The sequence below is a fragment of the Ochotona princeps genome, chromosome 1 (assembly GCF_030435755.1).
Source record: "Ochotona princeps isolate mOchPri1 chromosome 1, mOchPri1.hap1, whole genome shotgun sequence".
Classification (NCBI taxonomy): domain Eukaryota; kingdom Metazoa; phylum Chordata; class Mammalia; order Lagomorpha; family Ochotonidae; genus Ochotona; species Ochotona princeps.
The window spans coordinates 169,145,994-169,168,043 of record NC_080832.1 but is presented as its reverse complement, the minus strand read 5'-3'; the positions used below and the strand labels follow the sequence as shown (position 1 = coordinate 169,168,043).

Sequence of the window (22,050 nt, the reverse complement as noted above, 5' to 3'; positions counted from 1 at the left end):
TCAGAGACAGCGTATGTTGAAGGTAAGGTGACAGGATGTGCATGTAGGAAGCATCAGAAACCGAGTGGAGTGGCTCCGCCAATCAGACGAGAGGGACTTTCACATGAAAATGGTACGGGACTAGGAGAGGCATTTTGCAGTGATGAACAGGTCAGTCCATCAGAAAAGGCTAACAGTTAAAGCACACAGCCACCTAACAGGGCCTGGAATTCTATGACACAAAAACTGGCAAGGCAGAGGAGCCGTGGTGACTTCAGCAGTAATGGGAAAGGTCGCTAGCTGTGTCTCCATCGCTGACGGGTCCTTGCAGGCTTCAGAAGGTGGAGAAGCAGAAGCCGCTGGGCTGAGCACGGCCGCCAAGGCCTGCAGGTACACATGCTCACCGCACAGGCAGCATCCTCTGGGGACACAGTTCCTTCTGAGGTAACGGTAACCCTAGAAGGAAGTTAGAAACCAGTAACCCAAACACCTGCTGACCTGAAGCAGCTCTTGGGAGGAGGAGGAACGGCCGTGAGCAACACGGAGAACCTTCAACTTGACACAGATGCCTGGACTGGAAACGGAGCAGGGTGGGGAGGTGGCAGGTCCTGAGAAAAGTGGCCTGTGAAACTCCAGTGCACCTTGCTGTGTAAATGCTGGTAAAGGAAAGAGTAAAATTCTGCCAGCTCCGATCCTCCAAGGTCAGACTTCTGAATAAGAGGAAACACTGGCCTTTTAAGGTTAGTTTTAATTTTATTTTAATAGTGTCAACAGATCATCAATAATATTTATTAGTTTTATATTCTGATATTACAGCAAGTTTTGAAAAACCACTAAGATATGTATTTGTGATTTTTTTTTAAAGATTTATTTATTTTATTACAAAATCAGATATACAGAAAGGAGGAGAGACAGAGAGGAAGATCTTCTGTCCGACGATTCACTCCCCAAGTGAGCCGCAACGGCCGGTGCCCGCCGATCCGATGCCAGGAACCAGGAACCATCATGGGTGCAGGGTCCCAAATCTTTGGGCCGTCGTCGACTGCTTTCCCAGGCCACAAGCAGGGAGCTGGATGGGAAGTGGAGCTGCTGGGATTAGAACCGGCGCCCATATGGGATCAAGGCGCGTTCAAGGCGAGGACTTTAGCCGCTAGGCCACGCTGCCAGGCCCGTATTTGATTTTTAAAAGGGCACTGAAATTTTAATTTTACTGAAAGTTGACCTATATGCATATATATGTGTATGTATATCATATGTGTGTATAATTAATTCAGTATTATAGAATTAGGCTAGTATCGCAGTTGTAGCCCGTGATGCTGCTGTGATACAGTAATGACAGTATCACCCCCATGGTGATGATAAGCACAGAGCATGGGGTGCTCCAGGCGCCGCAGCAGCCCCTTGGCTCATAACCTCACGTACTCCTCGCGCCTCTGTTCTGTCAGCTGCATGAAAAGGCTGCGCCTGGGCTGAGATTTGCAGGTGACGTTTCTTCATTTTTGATCCAGAAGGACTCGATTATTCAGTGCCTTTCCTTACATATGAAATGTAAGTTGGAGATTTTAAAATAACACTTTGTTCATGTCCTAAATACATACATATGATGCAACCTTTTAAATGGGTTTTTAGTTTTATTGATCTGACCTTGAGAAAATACAGTGTATGTTTCCATGAAGTTAGCTTTACCTAATTCTTTGTAAAGAATTTTATTGTCCAGTTTAGAATGTTTTTGCTCCCAAGTGAAACTAAGGAGCATTGTCACTTTTTTAAAAAGAACAAAAATTGGCATCACTGTTGTGGCGGAGCTGATCGGTGCTGATTGGGGTCTTGGCTGCTCTTCTCCGGCTCCAGCTCCCCAGTAAAGCACCTGAGAGAGTGGGAGAGACTAGCCCAAGCACTTTGACCCTTGCAGTTAAGTGGGAGACCCAGAGGAAGCTCCTGGCTGCTGGCTTCAGCCTGGCCCAGCTCTGGTTGTTGTGGCCGTGTAAGGAATAAACCTGCAGGTACAATAGATTTAAATCTCTGTGTCTCTCCTTCTTTCTCCAACTTTTCCAAATAAGATACATTTTTTTAAAAAGCAAAGGTTTTGTTAAAATTGTATTAATTTTCTGGTCCAGCATGATAGCCTAGTGGCTAAATCCTTACCTTGCATTCATTGGGGTGCCATACAGCACCGATTGTATCCCGGCTGCCCCACTTCCCACCCAGCTCCCTGCCTGTGGCCTGGGAAAGCAGTCAATGCAGGGCCAAAGCCGTGGGACCCCGCACCCATGTGGGAGACCCGGGAGAGGCTCTGGGCTCCTGGCTTTGCATTGACTCAGATCAAGGCATTGCAGCCATTGGCAAGTGAACCAGCAAATGGAAGATTCTTTCGTCTCTCCTTCTTCTCTCTGTAAATCTGACTTTCCCATAAAAATAAATATATTTTTAAAAAGCTAGTTTAAAATTTTTCATTAAATTTTGAAATTAGTGAAGAATTGACCACTTGAAAATATGGGTTCTTTCCAGTAGTATGATCTGTTTCTTCGTTTTGCAGAAATGTTTCAGAAATCATGACAAGCCACTTTTAAATTTTATGAGTTTTGAACATTTTGTGCCTAATTTATTTTTTAGTGTATTTTTCTATTTTGTTGTTATTATAAAGAGGATATTTCCCCGTTGTTCTCTGTTTTTTCAGCGTAAGTGGAAAAGGTTGACATTTGCGTTTTGGCAGCCTGCTGCCGTGACACTGGACTCTTGTTATCTTTGGGCCATTTCCGGAGGAGAACCTGGAGGGAAGGTTCTCCCTCCCCTTGTTATCTGCTCGTGCTAGCTACAGGGAGATGGTCCAGAGGACGGCTGCAAATCAGTGGTTATCCCAGGAATCCCGGGGCCGCCCCGGATCTCCCAAGAAGTCTTTCTAGTGTTTAACTTTCAGCGTTACAGGTCATTGCCATGAATCTAGGACATGGGGTTTCCAAAAACTTCAGCAAAAATGCCTGCATGTAATGAAAAACTCATGCATAAATTTGAAAAATTTGGGGACTAATATAAACATAGTTTCATTTCCAGGAACTTTTTGAAGTTCTTGCATATTCTCTCTCCTTTCTTGTCGTGTTTTCTCAGCTCACTAGTTTTGTTTTGCATTTTCTAATTTCCCTTGTGACTACTTAACTGACCCTTAAGCTATTCGGATCAGCACTGTTTAATTTCCGAGTATTTGGGGATTTTTCCAGATAGCTTTCCACTGTTAGTTTCTCCTTTAATTTCATTGTGGTCAGAAAACATCACTTTATTAAACAGCGTCCATTTCTGGCAGGGCCCCCTCTCTTTCTATGGCTACCTGACATGTCACTCGCTCTCCGCTTCACAGCTCAAAGCAGCACCTTGGCTTTGGGACTGTCCAGGCCAGGGACCCTGATTCACAGCCAGGCGCCTGCTGCCTGGGGGTGTAGCGGAGCTTTGCTCTCCCTTCTCAGCCAGTTTCTGGGCAGAGTGAAAGCCTGTGGCGGCAGGAGCTCTAGTTCCCATATTTTGTTGTTGTCCTTGCTCCTTTCTTTAATCCTACTCTATCTAAGTGTTTATTTTGGAGGTGGACACAGAGACTTCTCTCCTTTTGGCTCCCTTCCCCAAATGGCTGCATCCGGGGCTGTGCCGGGCGGAAGCCAGGACCCAGGAAACTCAATCCAGATCTCACACATGGGCCCTGGGTGGCTTGAACAAATTACCTGAGTCTTTGCCAGGGCTTCCTAGGATGTGCCCTAACAGGGAACGGGAATCAGAAACCAAATCCAGGTATTCTGATGGGGGACATGGCCACTTTAACTGCCCTCCTGCCTGCCCCTTTGAGTCACCCTCCTTGGAATGCATTTAAGGTGTTTGCGTCTGTAGTTCGTTACTGGCTCTGGAAGATTCTTGGTCCTGTCTTCATTGATTTTACTTCCTCATTCTTTCTTTTCTCTAGGTACATATTAGACTGTGTGATATCGCTTGTGGCCCTGAAGTCTTCTCTTTTTTCTGTTGTTTTTTGTTCTCTTTGAGTAATGTTTCTGACCTCTAAGTTCCTTACAGATTCCTCAGTTTCTTTTTTTTTTAAGATTTATTTATTTTTAATGCAAAGTCAGATATTCACAGAGGAGGAGAGACAGAGAGGAAGATCTTCCATCCGATGATTCACTCCCCAAGTGAACCGCAACGGGCCGGTGCTGTGCCGATCCGAAGCCGGGAACCAGGAACCTCTTCTGGGTCTCCATCGCGGGTGCAGGGTCCCAAGGCATTGGGCCGTCCTCAACTGCTTTCCCAGGCCACGAGCAGGGAGCTAGATGGGAAGTGGAGCTGCCGGGACTAGAACTGGTGCCCATATGGGATCCCGGGGCGTTCAAGGCGAGCACTTTAGCCGCTAGGCTATGCCGCCGGGCCCGGATTCCTCAGTTTCTTAAAGTCTGCTAGTGAGTCTGTCAGAGACTTTTTTCCAGCATGGTCCTCTCTCCGTGGGAGCATAGGCCGTGTCCATGTCCCCCGAGCCTGCCTCTGTTCATCAGCTGCTCACTCTCTAGTTCTCATTGTGAGTTCCAAGCCCTGGACCATCACAGAGCCTGGGTGTGCTGACTCATTTTCTCTTGGTGGTGGACTGGTCTTCATGGACACATACATATGTGTGCACTTTAGATTTGTGTACATATCTAAAATTTGTATTGAAATTTTGGTCACTACTAGTGGATGCCGAGGTCGGTAACGTCTGATATTTAGGAATGCACCTGGTTCCGCCAGCTCATCAGGAGGGACGTTGAGCCCATCTGTTCGGCGCTGACACTGCACTGGCTTCTGACTGTTCAGGGATGACCCGTCATTTCCTTGTGTCGTGACTGGTGACTCTGAATCTCCTGCTCTTCTCAGTGCCTGTGCTACTGCTCAGCTTGTCACTGGCTGCACCATCCAATGGGATCTTAGCCCATGTCCTGCTGCTGGCATGGAGCTCACCGTCTGGGGAACTTGTGAACAGGGCAGGTTCGTTTGCCACATGTGGCTGGAGGCAGAAATGTCAGAGTGGCACAGCCTTTGAGGAGAGCTGTGTGGGAGGCGAGCTGAGCTCATGGCAGGGGAGTGGGGACAGCGCTGTCCATGGCGATGGTGCTAGTGGACTTGTAAGGGAGGAGCCCTGGTGACCAGTCACTGCTTAAAAGGCTTCCCTAAAACAATGCATCACAACATGAGTTTGGGGGAGACCAAATGAAAGCTGGAGAGAAATTTGTCTCACTCCTCTGTTAGCAGTTGACCACTCTTGCTTATTTAGCGATGGCTTCTAGTTGAAGAGGTAAGATTTGCTCTGTTATTCTGGGCCAGGATCAGTCTTGGGCAGCCTCTGGGTTCCAGCACTTTCTCTGGGGATTTGCCCATCACCCAGCTGTATGGGTTTCTGCCTGTGTTCTGCGGTGATATGCCTGCTGCCCTTGCAGCAGCTTGAGGCTGCAAGCTTTTCCTGTGTGTCCAGCGCTGGCGGGGAGGTCGCTGTGCAGTGTGGCTGCATGCCTGCGCGCTGAAGGCTACGGCTCTGGGCTCCTGTCCTGCCCCTGTGTGGGCGCTGTGCAGGCCCACAGAACGTAGCTCTGCCCACAAGCGGGCATTCCTGATGCTGACGCCCAGTTCTTTGAGTCCAGGCTCACTCTCCAACCACTGGTGGCCTTTTCTCCTGTTCCCATGGTATTCTCCCATACTGTGCCCAGAAGAGCCATCTGCATACCCTATTTGCCCTGTTGGGGTCCAAGTTGGGTGTGGCTGCCTTGGGAGCTGGACTTTGTGGTGGGCTCAGGAGTGCCCCTGGTGTCTGATGACTGCTCGTTGCAAAGCTCAGGGCCCATACCCTGAGGCAAGTGCGGTGATTTTTCTTTGGAAATATACAGGATAGATGTTAAATGTTATTAATTATAATTCCCCCTGAGAATGGTCCTGTGAACTTCTGATTTCTACATTTCCTGTGATGAATTATACCCGGCGTTGGTAAACCTGTTCCTTGTTTGCTCTCTCAGGAATGAGCATTTCTCGAGTACCCCCCTTGAGGGTGGCAGGTGTGGGTAATAAAGGTGCCTTTTTACCTCTCTGCTCATCAGAAGAGACAGGAGTGGGTAAGGAGGGCAAACGAGGCACTCCAGGTTGTGGTTGTAATGAGAAATGCTGTGAGCTCGGGAGGAGTAACCGGCAGGTGGCATTGGTGCTGTGCTTTGAACGGTAAAAACAGTCTATGTTAAAGTTATTTCAGCTGCGCGTTTGGCACATGTACGCTCTGAGGGGCAGGAGAGTTTTGGGCCTGATGGAGGACTAGAAGGTTCCACAGCATGGCCCATGCCTGATGAGTTGGCCGCAGGGTATGTGGGGAGGTACGAAAGGCCGTGATTGCCAGCCCACCTTCCGCCGTGGCCACATGCGGAGGAGTGGGAAGAAGCCGGGAGGAAGTGACGTGGCCTCCTGGTACTTGCTCAGTGAGTTCTAGCCTCTTGTGCTCTCTAGTCAGCTCCTTGATCGCGCCTCTGGCTTTACCAGTCAGCCAACGAGTTCCACTTCCTGTTGCCAGTGTGTGCCTGTTGCATTTCTCCAATATCCTTGCTCATGCTGCCCCCTCTGTCCACCAAGGCAGTTCAGGCCAGGCGCCCCACTCCATGAGAAAGTCCCCCCACACACACCACGGTCAGCAGCTCCCACCCTGGGGTGTTTCTCCCTTGTACCACCCCTCACCCATGGCAGCTGTGTGTCGTCAGTCATGGTCTCCCTGCTGCCCGTGGCTTACTGGCCGGGAGCACACTACACCCTGCCCCGGCTCCCGCTGCCGCATTTCCACATTGCTGGCCCTTGTGCTTCCTTGTGCCCTCCAGCCCTGCTTGCTCCTGCGGGTGACACCCTTATGCTGTGCTCGGAGAGCTGGGTGTTCTCCTGGTCCCAGAGACCACCACATCCCAGCACATGGCCATCCCTTCCTTCCTATGTGTCAGGCAAGGCTGAACTGTTGGCTGCATACTCCTGCTTGGAGTGCCTCTGCTCTGACACCTGACACTTCCCTGGCCCATGTTGCATCTCTCCGAGTCCCTCCCTGTCTCTCCGTGTCTCTCCCTGGCCCTCGGCGCACCCCTAAATGCAGGGACGGTTGCAGCCCCTCTGTTGCCACAGCGTATCCCCCTGGGCTGGTCTTCTGTTCGCTTTCCCCAAAGGAGCTCTCCCTGTGGGTCCCGCAGTCCATGCCTCAACCCAGACCTCTCTCTAGGGGGAAGAAAGGAGTGTGCGTGTGTACTTAATGTATCGTAATTTTCATATTGCTTTGTAATCATTGTAATTATTTTAAATGGATGTGTGCTGTTACGCAGTTACACCATAATTAGCCTCACCATTTCCCTTACAATTCTGCACATGAATCTTGAGTTTGAGGTTCAGCAGAGTGGAAAACTAGCAGATTTTTTTTTTTCTTCTCTCAAGTTCAATGCTCAGTGCTTCCATACAAAGACAGAAACCTCCCTGGGCTGCGTGGCAGTGCTGCTGCAGGTGGTCTTCTGCGGTGAGCAGAGAGGCCCGCTGCCGCTGCCTGCGTTCAGCGCATAGGCTACTGCCACGCTTCTCGACACCTGCCCTGACTCCGGTCTTTGTCCCTGAGCCAACCTCTTCTCCGTTGTTACAGAATGAATTCTTGGGTCCCAAAGGCCCCAAAGAGGTCTGAGGTTTGTCACACTATTGTTTCTGAAAAAGCGATTTTCCTAGGCAAGGCAGACTTTCAGATGCACTGCGAGGTTGGGGCTTTTCCTACCTTGAGAGTGTTCTCGGCACATCTCACTAGCAGCTCCAGTACTTGGTTAAAACAGGAAGCTGGCTTATTTTTAATCTGTAATTCTCTGGAAGTGACCTTGGAAATTGACTATGATATTTGCTTTAAAATAAATCTCTTTCTGTTTTATGTTGGAAAGACAGAGAGACAGAGATCACTCATCTGCTGGTTTCCTCCTTGGGTCAGGCCTGAACCAAGAGCCCCCATCCTGGCCTCCCAGGTGGGAGGAACAGAACGACTCCAAGTCCTTGAGCGCGGCCTGATTCCTGTCCGGGTGTGCTGCATGAGCACGCGTGGGGTCCTTCTCTGGGCCAGCCTGTGGTCCACAGGGCCTGAGGAGTCCTCCCACAGCCAGTCGGCCATCTCCAGGGGGGCACCCGTTCGCCGCTCTTCGCAGCTCCGCACTGCTGGAGAACTCGCCTTTTCCTAGGAGGCGAAGGCAGTCAGCGATTCTGTTGGGGCAGCTCTAGTGTTCTGCCTCCTCTCCTAACTACCCTCTGTGTTTGTTTAATGAAGCTGTATTTGGGTTTTTGACCTGTTGGTGTGCCAATTTCTGCCTGATTTTCAGTCATTTCCTGGAGCCCACTACCAAGTTGAGAAGCTGATGTCCAGCCTCAGTTGACTTGTGTTTTGACTCTTCCCTCCCTTGCCAATCAGACTAAGTACTCTCCTGTGTAAGGAGAGTTGTCTTTTATCCTTGGTGTACACCAAGCACACAGCCAATCTCCCTTCCAGAGCAACAAAGCAACCACAAGCAGACAGCATTTCTGCTGAGGGCATAGCAGGGCGCTGCGTCCTGGCCGGGGCCCAGGGGAAGGCCTGTGCTGCTTGGTCCAACACTGGCCTGTCTTCTGCCATTTGTTTCACAATCGGTCTTTCTCTCGTTTCCCATAGCATGTTTTCTGTGTGATCCGCTATAATGGCAAATGGTTTTAACATTATAGGAAAGCTTGGTGCTGCCAGTGGATAGCTTTCTCCTGCCCCTTTCCTGCTCGTTGTCTACTTTGAGGCTGCATTGTCCTGTGGCCAGGGGGCACTTGTGCCAGGTACTGTCCATAAGGCTGCCAGGCTTGCTGGGTACACCACCTCTTCTCTGTAGGTAAACGAGCAAGGGGCAGTAACAGCTGCCACTCTCTAACAGCTGTGTTCGTAGCTACTGGAGATCCAGGTTGTATTTTTGAAAGGACCCCGAATAGATCATCCTGTGATATCTCACCTGCTCTCAGGGATGGGTTCCCAGTTATTGGCTTAGTGCCCATTCTGACTCCCCCTTTCCCAAAAGTGACAATCAGGAGATGTGATGGGAAGGTGGGCAGCAGTGTCCGCTTACAGGCTGATGACACGGCGGCCGTTTCCCATGTGCTGCGTCTCTCATGCCCTCCCTGCCACCATCTCTGTTCCCCGAACAGCAGTAAAAGCCCCTGAACGTAGACACTGAAGATCGAGGCTCATCCTACTGCCACCTGCCCTGCAGAGTGCACGCCATGAGTGGGCTTTACCGCTTGAACAAGGATGGCGAACCTTGTTACAGAAAGCGGGTGCAGGAAGTCCAGGGAGCGTGAACCTGACCCAGGACGAACCCGAGCAGCACAGTAAAGCTGTGTCCAACCCTTCCTCAGGACGCAGGCAACAGAGAGGCCCCAGGGACGCAGCAGACAGACCCAATGCCAAGCCTTAGCACAGAACCCCACCAGAGCACACGTTTGTTAGAGTAAGAATCCCAGTTTACTGTACTGAAATATGGAACTAAGCAAATACAGTAAAAGCAAACATCTGTCCAGATGAACAAAATTGAAACAGCGAGGACCTTAATGGCCCCCAAACTGAATAGTGACATAGAAAAAAACTGTAGGAAATTATGGAGAAAGCAAAAGGAAAAATGCAAAGCGACGAAAGCAGTGTAAGTTATAGGAAACGGATCTGTGCTGAGCATGATTGATACCCCAAAGGAAAAAGGCCCCAAAATGTCCTTGCGGATATAATGGAAGAAATTTGAAATAAATCAAATTGCCAATAGGCAAAGCTGATTCAGTATTCTAAAGGCAGGAATTTTTCATATATAAGCCTAAGTGTAGTATTAATATTCAAATAGAAAACTTAAAATTGAAACATGTAGTTAAAATCTGTCAAAAATATTTGTTTTTTCCAGTTCTTACGACATGCTTTTGGGAAATTCTCACCTCTTGTTTTTGTTTTTTTAAAGTAGCTTGAGTAAATTTTTTTCATGCTGCTTCATTTAAGAAATTATTTTATTTGAAAGAGTGATAGATTGATCTTACATTGCTAGTTCATTCTCCACGTGGCCGCACCAGCTGGTGTGTGGCCACTGGAAGCCAGGAGCCAGGAACTCACACTCCTGTGGATGGTAGGGTCCCGAACGCCTGGGCCACCTCCTGCTGCCTTGCCAACCATGTCTGCAGGGAGCTGGGCAGAGCTGTGGGATTCACACTGGCAGCTCGGTGTGGGGATGTGGGCATCCAGACTGGCAGCTTCACCCGCCATGCCAGAGCCACCTTGCTGAGAGCCTTCCATCCTAAGTACAGAGTTAAAGTTTGTTTGTTTAAAGTGTCTGTGTTGCACCTGCAGGTTAAATGTTTGCATTTTTCTTTGGACCAAATTCATTTTAATTAAAAAAGGAGAACTTTAAAGGTGTAGTCCAAAAGCTATGTGGAACAGTGTAGGGAACACCATCTTAGCCAGCCAGGACTAGGGTCAGGGAGTCTCGCTTGCGCCTGGCGTTTCAGCCGCGCCTACTGATGCTCCAAGGCGCTTGTCTTTGTCGTTGTTTGAAACGTGATGGGCTTGGACGCAGGACACCCCCACCTGTGTATCAGAACTGGTTGGAGAAGCTCCTCACTCTGCCTGCCAGTCCTCCTGCTGCCCACCTCCCCTGGAGGGTTAGCGAGAGCCGGGGAGCACATCACTGACTGGAAGCCAGTGGGAGCTGGGTCATAAATGAATACGTCCAAGAGTAAAAAGGATTCTCCCAGCATCTTCCTGGGAAAGTTAATAATGCTGCTCACTTTTTCTCCCGATTATGCTTCAGCTCAACTGTTGTATCATGAGGTACTCCCCCTTCTTTTGGTGATTATGGTGGGTTAAACGATCTTCAGTGGGATACTATTTTTATTACTATTTATTATAAAATTAGTATAGGACAGTCCCAACATGGCTAGATTTTTTTGAATTTTATGTTTTAGTCCTTAGTGAATGCAAGGTCATTGTATTGTGTGGTATAGACATTTTAGTCCAACGTGAATTTTATGTTTTAGTCCTTGGTGAATGCAAGGTCATTGTATTGTGTGGTATAGACATTTTAGTCCAACGTGAATTTCAGATATGTATGTTGCAACACTATTGGAACAGCTATTTGGAAATAAATAACAATACGATTGGATAATTTTTTAGATCAAACAAATGGAAACCAAGTAAATTATAGTAATCGTTGTTTAAAAATATAATAATTGACACAGACTGTGAATGATTAGTGCCACTTAAAATGCTGATTTATTCCCAGATAGGTAGAAGTGGAGGTAGTTTGTCTTCTGCAGAAAGTTTCAGCCAGTCTCATCTCTTTGCCCACTTAAATAACTATCTACCCTATTACAAAGAAACTTATCTAGTGAGGTTCTTTTTTAGCTAAAATAGTAAAAATATGTTTTTACTCAAGACCCATTATAGCATTGTGACATATTACCTTTGTCACAAAAATGAATCATCTTACTTCCGTAATTTTCTGTTTCCTGATAGAAGCGCTGTCTCAGCAATGGTTTGATGCCCCGTGACCACCTGAGACTTTTCTGTTCTGAAGATTGTCGTGTAGTGGTTCCCTTGGCATTAGGATGTCAGCATCGCTGCTGTGTGCCAGATACACAGCCTGGGATGGCGGAGTTCTCTCTTTCCTGTGCAGCTTTCCCAAGCTCTTGTGTAGAGGGGTCCTCAGTCCTGATGATAACAGGTATTGGTGGATGAGTAATCCAGTTTTGAGAGGCCTGGCTTACGGCTTTGGTCTCTCTGATAAAGAGCGTAGTGTTCTAGTTGTGCACACCAAGGCCTTTGTATAAATATTTGAATCAGTTTTGATTGGCAACTGTTTTAAATTTGCCACAATGTTAGAAAACAGTTTTATTGAATGTAGACATTCCTCAGACAAGAGATTCCACTTCTCAACAGTTAGTTGGTGTAGCTCTGATTTTTACCAGCTGGTCTTTATTCCTTCCTTCCTTTTTTTTTTTTTCTAACAGAAATCCTAGAGGCTGGTATTAAAGGAACCTCAGAATCCCTTAAAGGTGTGAAACGCAAGAAGATTGTAGCTGAGAATCACCTGAAAAAAATACCAAAATCCCCACTGAGAAATCCTCTTCAGGCAAAACATAAACAAAATACAGAGGAGGCGTCTTTCACCCTTCTCCAGAGCGCTCCCGAGCCGCACAAGAAGCGGAGCCACCTTTCCGGAAAGAGCGGCAAGCAGTGCCCTAAACAGAACGGAGAAGCCCCCGGGGTGCATGCCGAGGCCACCAAGTCCAACGCCTCCGTCTCCCCAAAGAAGCCCCTGCTTGTCCAGCATCCAGCAGAATTGCGCAGGTGGAAGTCTGAAGGTTCCAACCCGGCCAGGTTGGGTGTCCCTGACGGCAAGGGGCACTCAAGTGCAGCCAGGACTGACAGCAGTGAATGCCTCGCCCCTCGCTCTAGGACGCCCTCCCCTCCATATACTACGACCGCCTTTGATGTTTTACTGAAAGCCATGGAGCCGGAACTCAGCTCGCTGTCCCAAAAGGGCTCATCTTGTGCAATGAAGGCAGAAAAAGTAAAACCAAATAAAACTGCACGATCCCCTTCCAGATTCAAAAACAGTTCACTGGATGCCCCCAATCAGACTTCACAAGACTTGATGGCTGAATCCCAGCCTTCCCCTGGTACCTCATATGCAGCGCAGGTGTCGGCTGCCCAGCAGAAGGAAGAGGTGGCAGTTCAGTCTGTTTCTCGCTCCTACAGTCCACACGAACACTTTGTAACCAAGTCCAGCCAACATTACCAACAGCATCCTAGATGTCTAAGTTTTACCGCATCCCAAACAACCCTGCAGAATCAAGAGAATGCCAAACTTGAGCAGGTGTATAACAGCACAGTGACGTCATCTGTAGGTCTCCCTCCGCCTGCCAGCAGAACTCAGGTCCCTCTTCAGAACCAGCACCTGAATTCCTCTTTGCCTTTGTCCACGAGCCCAGCCGCTGCCACCCAGTCTCCCCCCATGCCAGTTTATAACTCAGTTGTTAATCAAAGCGTAGAACAAATGTGCAATCTTCTGAAAGATCCGAAGCCAAAAAAGCAAGGAAAATACATCTGTGAGTACTGCAGCAGAGCTTGTGCAAAACCCAGCGTGCTCCTCAAGCACATCCGCTCGCACACAGGAGAGCGGCCCTACCCCTGTGTCACCTGTGGATTCTCCTTCAAGACGAAAAGTAATCTGTACAAGCACAAAAAGTCCCACGCCCACACCATCAAACTGGGTCTGGTCTTGCAGCCAGACGCTAGCGGCTTGTTCCTTTCCCAGGAGTCCCCCAAAGCACTTAGTATCCACTCAGATGTGGAGGACAGTGGAGAGAGCGAGGAGGAGGCTGCCACGGAGGAACGACGACACGAGCCCAGTGCCATGGAGCTGCAGCTCGTGAAGAGGGTGTCAAGTTCTGAGGCTTTGCCAATGTCGAGTTCCATCCCAGGCTGTGCAGACCATGTGGCAAATGACTTCTCACCGCAGGACAGATCTTCAGAGTCCCAGGCCATGACGGAGTTACCCAAAGTTGTGGTGCACCCCATCACCATGTCCCCTGCAAGAACTGACTCCCCAAAGGTTGTCCCCCTCAAGCCGGAACCTGGCAGCAGTGCCCAGAAACAGAAGGACCTCCAGGCGCCACACTCAGGCCTCTTTGAGAAGGATGAGAAGGCCTGCCGGAAAGGGGGTGCAGGCCAGCCTGAAGGCAGACAGGACTCTCCCGTGGGAACTGCCCACGCCCAGCTCCAGAGGCAGCAGGCGACCGACTGCTCCCAGGAACAGCAAGGGAAGCTGCTGCTGAGCCCCCGCAGCTTGGGGAGCACCGATTCTGGCTACTTTTCACGTTCCGAGAGTGCCGACCAGACAGTGAGCCCACCAACTCCCTTTGCCAGATTGTTCCCCACCCTGGAGCAAGACTCCACCAAGACTGCTGGACCGCCTGGGTCCTGCAGTGGTGCACCGGCCCCCTCTGCTTTACTGCCCGGCGAGAAAGCACAGCTTTTGCCAGGACAAATGCGCCCACCATTGGCAACCAAAACCCTGGAGGAGCGGATCTCCAAGCTGATCTCGGACAACGAAGCCCTGGTGGACAATAAGCAGCTGGACAGTGTCAAGCCCCGAAGAACGTCTCTCTCACGCCGGGGCAGCATCGACTCGCCCAAGTCGTACATATTCAAGGACTCCTTCCAGTTTGACTTAAAGCCGATGGGCCGCAGGACGAGCTCCAGCTCAGATATACCCAAGTCCCCGTTCACCCCGACGGAGAAGTCCAAACAGGTGTTTCTTCTGTCAGTCCCTTCCCTGGACTGCTTGCCTATTACCAGAAGCAATTCCATGCCCACTACAGGTTACTCAGCAGTTCCTGCCAGCATCATCCCTCCCCCTCATCCTCTGAGAGGAAGCCAGTCATTCGATGACAAAATTGGCGCTCTCTATGATGATGTCTTTGTGTCAGGCCCCAACACCTTGGTGCCAGTTAGTGGGCATCCCCGCACGCTCGTCAGACAGGCAGCAGTAGAGGACTCCTCGGCAGGGGATGGGCAGGCCCTTGGTCCCGGGCAGTCGCTGGACGAGGGCTTCCAGGCTGCCAGTGAAGGTGGGGCAGCACCCAGAAGCAAGGCTCCCGCCCCAGGCTCACATTCAGAAAAGAAGAAATCCCATCAAGGGCGGGGGACGATGTTTGAGTGTGAAACCTGCAGAAACAGGTACCGAAAGCTAGAGAATTTTGAAAACCATAAGAAATTTTATTGTTCAGAGTTACACGGACCAAAAACCAAGGTGGCCCTGAGGGAGCCAGAACAGAGCCCTGTGGCCAGCAGCACGCAGCCGCAGATGCTGCACTACCGAGTGGCCAGTTCCACGGGCGTCTGGGAGCAGACGCCGCAGGTCAGGAAAAGGAGGAAGATGAAGAGCGTCGGGGATGACGATGAGCTCCAGCAGAACGACAGTGGGGCTGCAGGCCAGACCTGCGAGGGTCCTGCGTTTCCGAGCGTGCTGGGCTCCACGCCTGGCGCATCTCAGCACTGCACTGCCCTGGCTCGGGAGCCGCAGCACCGAAACGCACGCGTGCAGAGCCCCCAGATCCAGCTGCTGGCCAGGGGCCCAGAGCAGTCCCCAGATGCAAAGCTGTCCAGCAGCACGGAGCAGCAGGGGGGCTTGGCTGTAGCCGACAAAGGGGAGCTGGCCAGGGTCGGGAGTGGGATCTCAGTGATCCAGCACACCAACTCCCTAAGCAGGCCAGGCTCTTTTGACAAGCTCGAGCCCTTTGAGGGCAGTCCTGCCGTGCCCCTGCAGGAGCTGGGCACTAGGAAGGTGTTGCCCGTCTCCCAAGAGGAAGTCCTTCCTTCTTGCGATCCGCCTCGTCCCTTGCAGCCTGCTCCTGCAGGTTCCGTCAAAGGAGAGCTTCAGGAGGGCCCCCGGAAGTTGTGCAGTGAGAGGCATGTGCTGGGACAGCCCTCGAGACTGGTCCGGCAGCACAAGATCCAAGTGCCCGAGATTCTGGTCACAGAAGAGCCAGATCGTGACCTGGAAGCCCAGAGCCACGACGCGGAGAGGTCAGACAAGTTCAGCTGGCCTCAGCGGAGCGAGACCCTGTCCAAGCTGCCCACCGAGAAGCTGCCCCCCAAGAAGAAGAGGCTGCGGCTGGCGGAGGTGGAGCATTCCTCCACGGAGTCTAGCCTTGACTCCACGCTGTCCAGGAGCCTCAGCAGGGAGAGCAGTCTGTCGCACACGTCCAGCTTCTCAGCCTCTTTCGACATAGAGGACATATCGAAAGCAGAGGCTCCCCCCAAAATCGAGTTTCTAAATAAAGCCGAGTTTCTTGTCATCCCCCCGGGCTCCAATACACTGAGTGTTCCGGGAGGGCACCGGGAAATGAGGCGCGCGGCCTCAGAACAGATCAGCTGCGTGCAGACATCCATGGAGGTCTCTGAGTTCAGGAGCAAGTCATTCGACTGTGGAAGCGTGACTCCTCCCCAGACTGCGGCACTGGCTGAACCGCAGCCCTCCTCCTCCCCCGCTTCCAGCGCAGCCGTCTCTGGGTACGTGCCTCTGCTAGAGAGAAGGCGAGGTCCGCTGATCCGGCAGATATCTTTAAACGTGCCTCCCGACAGCCAGCTCCCTCCTGCAAACCCTGCCTCTTTCCAAAATACGGCTCTTCCGGGCGTGAGCGTGAGCGCAGTGCCGCCTCAGGGCCCTGCCCTCCCCGAAACACCTTTCCCTGAATCCCCTGCGCTGCACTCCCAAACGCAGGGGAGGGATCTGCAGCCAGAAGTGCCCAAGTCCAGCTCCGCCAGCATCCTTCCCATCCAGCAGCTCTTTGGCATCAGTGTGTTGAGTCAAATCAACGCCCCCTCAAGCCAGCGGAGCACACAGGTGTTTCTGCAAGTGTCGGCTCAGGGTGACAGAGCAGGTTCTGCTTCAGCTGAGTCTTTGAAAAGTGAGGATTGCTTTGCTCCCAAATACCAACTGCATTGTCAAGTTCTCGCTTCCAACAAGCCTTCCTCTTCAAATCCTGTACATCCTTTGCCAAATCAAGGCCTCTCAGATCCAGTTGGCACAGATGGTGGCGCAGCTTCGGCGGTGTTCCCAACCAAGCTCGTGGATCCCGCGTCCAGTGCATCGCCCCCACCGCCCTCGGAGTTGGGCCCGGCTAGCAGCCAGGCCTCGAAGGTGCCGTCGCCTCTTGTGCTGGCTGCTCCCCTTCACAGGAGTGTCCCTGCCTACTGTTTTGCCGCCGTGACATCTCTGCCACAAATCCTAGTGACCCAGGATTTGTCCGTTCAGCCGATCTGTCAGGTTAATCATGGTGCGGTGCCAATCGGCAAAGAGCTAACTGCCATGCCAAACTCACAAAATGATCAGAATGCTTTGCCAAACTTGAAGAAGGAACTTGTTGGTGAAAGTGTTTTCTCAGAGATCAGCCAGGGTCCTGTTTTGGAATCTTTGCCTGTAACCCAGAAGATGTCTGTAGGTAGACTATCCCCTCAGCAAGAATCTTCAGCTTCTAGCAAAAGGATGCTGTCCCCAGCCAACAGCCTGGACATTGCCATGGAGAAGCACCAGAAGCGGGCCAAAGAGGAAAATGGAGCCATCTGTGGCCCGGAGGTCGGGCCGTTGGCACCGCTGGGTGGCAGAGCTAGCGAAGTTAGCAAGCACAAGAAGCCTGTGCTGGTCAGGCAGGTTTGTACGACGGAGCCCCTGGATGGAGCCATGTCAGAACCGGGGCTGTTTCCTCCTCCCGAAGGTGCCGGTGACTCTGGCCACTTGACAGGTGTTTCGCCAGCTGATAATTCCTCCTCTGGTTACTTGAAGCTGGTGATTGCAGAACCTGTAACTGAACGCTTAGAACCTGAGAACCCCCAAGTCGCTGCCTCATCAGCTCCCGCTCCTGGTAAGTTGCCTGCGCCTTTGGAAGGTGCCCGCGTTCCTCCTCCCCAGGCTGCAGATGGAGACCAGGAAGGATCGCCAGGGACTCAACCCGATGGTGGCCAAAGGATCAGCCAGGCTCCCAGGCAGCTACCAAGGGCCACCGCTCCTCCATCATGTGACACTGGGGACGCACAACCACTGGCTTTCCCCAGCCTGAAGACAGCCACCAGCTTTACATGGTGTTACTTATCAAGACGGAAGTCACTGCCCTTGCCCCAGCAAGACCAGAAAATGTCAGCCTATTCTGATTGGACCGTCAGCTCCAGTAACCCCAACCCTCTGGGTTTGCCAACAAAAGTTGCTCTTTCTCTCCTCAACTCGAAGCAGAAGACTGCAAAATCACTGTACTGTCAAGCAATAACTACTCATTCGAAGTCAGATTTATTGGTCTATTCAAGCAAGTGGAAAAGCAACCTGAGCAAGGTACTTAAAATATAGTTTATCTTCAAACATGGCTTATGCAGATAGTTTTGATGTGCCTTGCTGCCTTTCAACATTTTCATGGGGAATAGTTTCATTTTGAACAACAAATTGGGCTTGATGTGTGATGGTGTCTGAACGGCAAGGTGTTGGCTACCCTGGAGAGTTAACCTGACGGTTCATGTGGAGGCCTTCCCACGAGTCTCGCTTTAGACATTTTAAGATCATTTACTTACATTTGTGGTAGCTTACCCTGAGCAGTTTTTAAGTTGTTTTCTTAGCTGATTGTGTAAGTATCTACATAACAGTGTAGAAAATTGCAGGGTCACTTTGGGCTTCCGTTTCTATTGAGGCTTCCTTGGTTCGTGTGGAGAGTGTGGCCGTCCACAGGATTGTGGATAATCAGAGGTGGTGGTCTTTCTGAGAGCCATTTATACACCTTCTGTGATTGTGACTCCCCCCCCACACACACCCAGCTCATTCCTAGGTCTTTTTCTTAGTAACTCTGAAAGTCATTTAGTGCTAGAGAGAAGATTCACAAAATCATGAACTTCCATGCTTGGTAAGAAGATGTGGTCAATAGCTATTGACTAAGGTCATGAAATTATCATTTCGGCTTAATTTGTGCGATCAGTCACATTAGAATTGTTGGCTTTATACAATGGAAAACATCAGTTAAGCAATTAAGAATAAGTAAATAGTAAGTTTATCACATGGGACTCTGAATGTTGAGGAATACAGATTTGAGTCCTTGACTCACGAACATTTAATATAGGTTTGTAAGAATCTGCACAGCTGTTAAAGCAGTATCAGCATATGGTAGAAATGTATGGTTCCAAAAGATCTAGCACTGCTCTTACCAGCAGGGGAAAGAGGTGTGGCAGGTTCAGTAAAGTCTAAATGCTCAGACTCTCAGTCCATCTCAATGCTGGGAGAGATCTAAGCTTGAAAACGTGAACAGCTTCATGCATGTTTCTGAGGTGCCTGTAAGATACGGTTCTGCTTAAGAGCCAAGTGCCTGGGAAGAAATTCCTGCAAGTGCATGTCTGGAATTCAATCTTAAGGTGGAAGGCACAGAGATGCTTCAGGCACAGGTAAGAGATTGCTCGAGGAGATTGGAAGGAAGAGGAGGGGCTAGGCTAGAACCCTGGCGTCTGTCAGATCTGAAGAAGGTTGGGATGAAGAAAGTCCTCCCAAAAAAACTGGAAGAGATTGTTAGAGGAGGAGGAGCAGGAGGAAGGGGCAGCACACGAAGCGGGCAGGGCAGGTGAGAGGAGGCAGCAGGAGTGCTGGGGGTCAGTGCTGCTGGTCTGGGGGCTCTGCTGTGTGTGTCATGGAGTGGGGATTGGGTGATTGTCATCCACGACCCAAATGTGATGCACTGAGAATTCCAAATGGAAAAAAATAACAGGTAGATTCTAGAAAGAGGCTTTGTTCTTCAAAGATTTCTTTCTTTTTTTATTTGAAGGGCAGATTTACAGAGAGGAGAGAGAAAAAGTCTTCCATCCTCTGTTCCACTCCCCAAATGGCCACAATTAATAGAGTAAACTGATCCAAAGTCAAGTTTCTTTTGGATCTCCCACATGAGTGCAGGGTCCAAAGGACTTGTGACATCTTCTGGTGCCTTTGCGGGCCATAAGCAGGACGCTGGATTGGAAGTGGAGCAGCCAGGACACTAACCGGTGACCATATGGGATCCTGGCACTTGCAGGTGGAGGACTAGCTAGCCTATTGAGCCATGGTACCCACCCCTTGGTGTAAAGAGTTTTTAAAACTACAAGGCATCAATAAGACCTAAACCTCACAGAGTGGTCAAGGGAATGAAGCCTAAGAAAATGACAGTGTATTGGGTATTTAGCTCATTGCTTAAGCTGATTTTGATAATAGGAAAGGAAGCAAAAGTTAAAGGGAACTTAAATATGGACAGAAGGTGAGAAAGAGAATTATGTCTATTTCCAATCATGGGGCAGCCCAATGGGCTGGGCGGGTAAACATGCACCTGCTTTCCTCTGTTGGGGTGTGGGTCAACATGCCTTTCCGCTGCCCCCCAGAGGAACATGCCTGCCGGCTGTCTCAGTAAGCTTAGGGATCTCCACGGTGCTTTTTTGAGCCCGTACAGAGCCTCTGTTTCATGGTACACATTGGCCACTCACTGTTGTTAGGTCATCTCAGGCTGATAGAGAGCTGTCAGCTTGACAGTGTACTTGCTGTAAAGAAAGTTGGCATAGAAGAAGCCCTTGTTGAGAACAGTGGCTCCTCAGGTTGGAGTGTCAGGGGCCTGGAGCTTGCGCCTCTGCTGTTAGCATGTGCCCTTTTTCAAGGACCCGGACCCTGAGAGTGTCCTTTCTCGCAGGAGCGTGATTTCACTGAGCTGCCTGCTTCTCCAGGGCCTGTGGGGCTGGCCTCATGTGATGGGTGAGGAAGCATTCCATTAGCGGTACAGTAAGATCCTGCACGCCATCAGGGTGTGCTATTCGGTTGTTCCTGTGGGAAAGCTGTGGAGTATAGATCACTCTCCTCTTCTGGTCTTTTCCAGAGTTGTGCTTGCTATGTGGCCAAAACAGCTTTTCAGTTGATCTGGCTCCTACAGTTTTCAGAATTCAAGGAACTTTCGATAAGACAGAGAGGCATCATCCCCGGGCTTTAAAATGATGGGAAGGAGGAGAAAGAGGTGTCAGGAGATGCTTTTCCTCCAAAATCCCTAACTGGGAGGAGATATGAGATCTTCCATGACAAATAGGTAGCAGGAGGTCCAGCTCCTAAGAGGAAACTTGAAGAACTATGCTTCAGCTGCAGTAGGAGTGCTAGCTTAAATACCAGAAGGAACACCCAGTGCATTTGCAAGCCTGTGGTTCTCTGTCAAGGTGGATTGTGGGCACCGGGGAAGTGTGACTGCCTTCTAAGATGACATGAGATTGATCATGCTCCTGTGGCTTGGCAGGTTAATGACAGGGGAGGAGGTTGAAGTGAATGACCTTTGAACCTGTTACTTCTTGGAAACGCATTGCCTTGTTTTAACTGTGTCCTCTACTCCGCCATGTTTTGATTGCCAGTGAAACATTAGCATGCTTGTATTTTCAGTTTTATTAAATTAGTTTCTCTTTTTTTTTTCCTTTCAGAGAGCATTAGGTAATCAAAAGTCCACACTAGTTGAATTCAGCAATAAAGATGCCTCTGAAATTAACAGTGAGCAAGATAAAGAAAATTCCCTAATCAAAAGTGAACCGAGAAGAATTAAAATATTTGATGGAGGGCAAGTACAAATTTTACTTCTTAAATGTACATTTAAACTTACTTTTTAAATGTACATTTGTTTTTATGTGAATGAAGATTTATCAGTACCAGTTTCGGATAATTGTTGCAAGATTTTTCAGCTCATTCAGTAATCCTCATGGCAAAATTCAGTACCATGTTAATTTAGGATACACTGAGGGCTCTGTCGGGCAGTTAAGATCCATGTTTTCAGAGTGAACATGGGTTTCATGTTAATTTGCAGTGGGAATGGCATGGAGTATCTGCCCTGAGATTTCGCTGCCTGTGGCTGGGTTTGTGTGTTGTGTGTGGGAAGAGGAGCCGTGGAAGCCAAGTGTAGTCGCCGTGAAGCTCAGAAGGCACTTGGTACTTCCGGAGTTCTGCTGGGATTGAGTAGTGAAAGAGAACTTAGTCAGTAACAGACGAGGGAAATATTTGTAAGTTTCATGCAATATTGAACGTTTGTTGGACTAGAATATTATGAATACCAGTACAGTAATTAATATTAGAGTATTGTATTGACATGAAAAGCTGGAGTATTCCATTATTCACACTGTACATACAGTTTCTATTGAGAAGAAAATCTAGTTGTGCCTTTCTTTAATTTATAGGTTGAATTTTAACTATTGGTATTTTCTCTCAAAGTGTCCAATCTCCATGTTGATTTTTTTCTTTAAATTAGGTATAAATCAAATGAAGAGTATGTGTATGTCCGAGGCAGGGGAAGAGGAAAGTACATTTGTGAAGAATGCGGAATACGTTGTAAGAAGCCTAGCATGCTAAAGAAACACATACGAACGCACACAGACGTCCGCCCCTACCACTGCACTTACTGCAACTTCTCCTTCAAGACGAAAGGTAGGACACGCACTGGGCTGCCTGGTCCTTTGCAAGTGTGTTTAAGCGCAGCCCC

General features: G+C 49.6%; 1 protein-coding gene across 1 annotated transcript in view; it reads left to right on the top strand.

Annotated features, from left to right (window-relative positions):
- Nucleotides 1–22,050, top strand: part of HIVEP1 (HIVEP zinc finger 1) — a 135,154-nt gene that overhangs the window by 92,389 nt on the left and 20,715 nt on the right. The window contains exons 4-6 of the mRNA XM_058670508.1: nt 12,007–17,888; nt 21,005–21,138; nt 21,820–21,995. Coding sequence (XP_058526491.1) covers nt 12,007–17,888; nt 21,005–21,138; nt 21,820–21,995 — 6,192 coding nt within the window. The remainder of the gene's footprint in view (nt 1–12,006; nt 17,889–21,004; nt 21,139–21,819; nt 21,996–22,050) is intronic.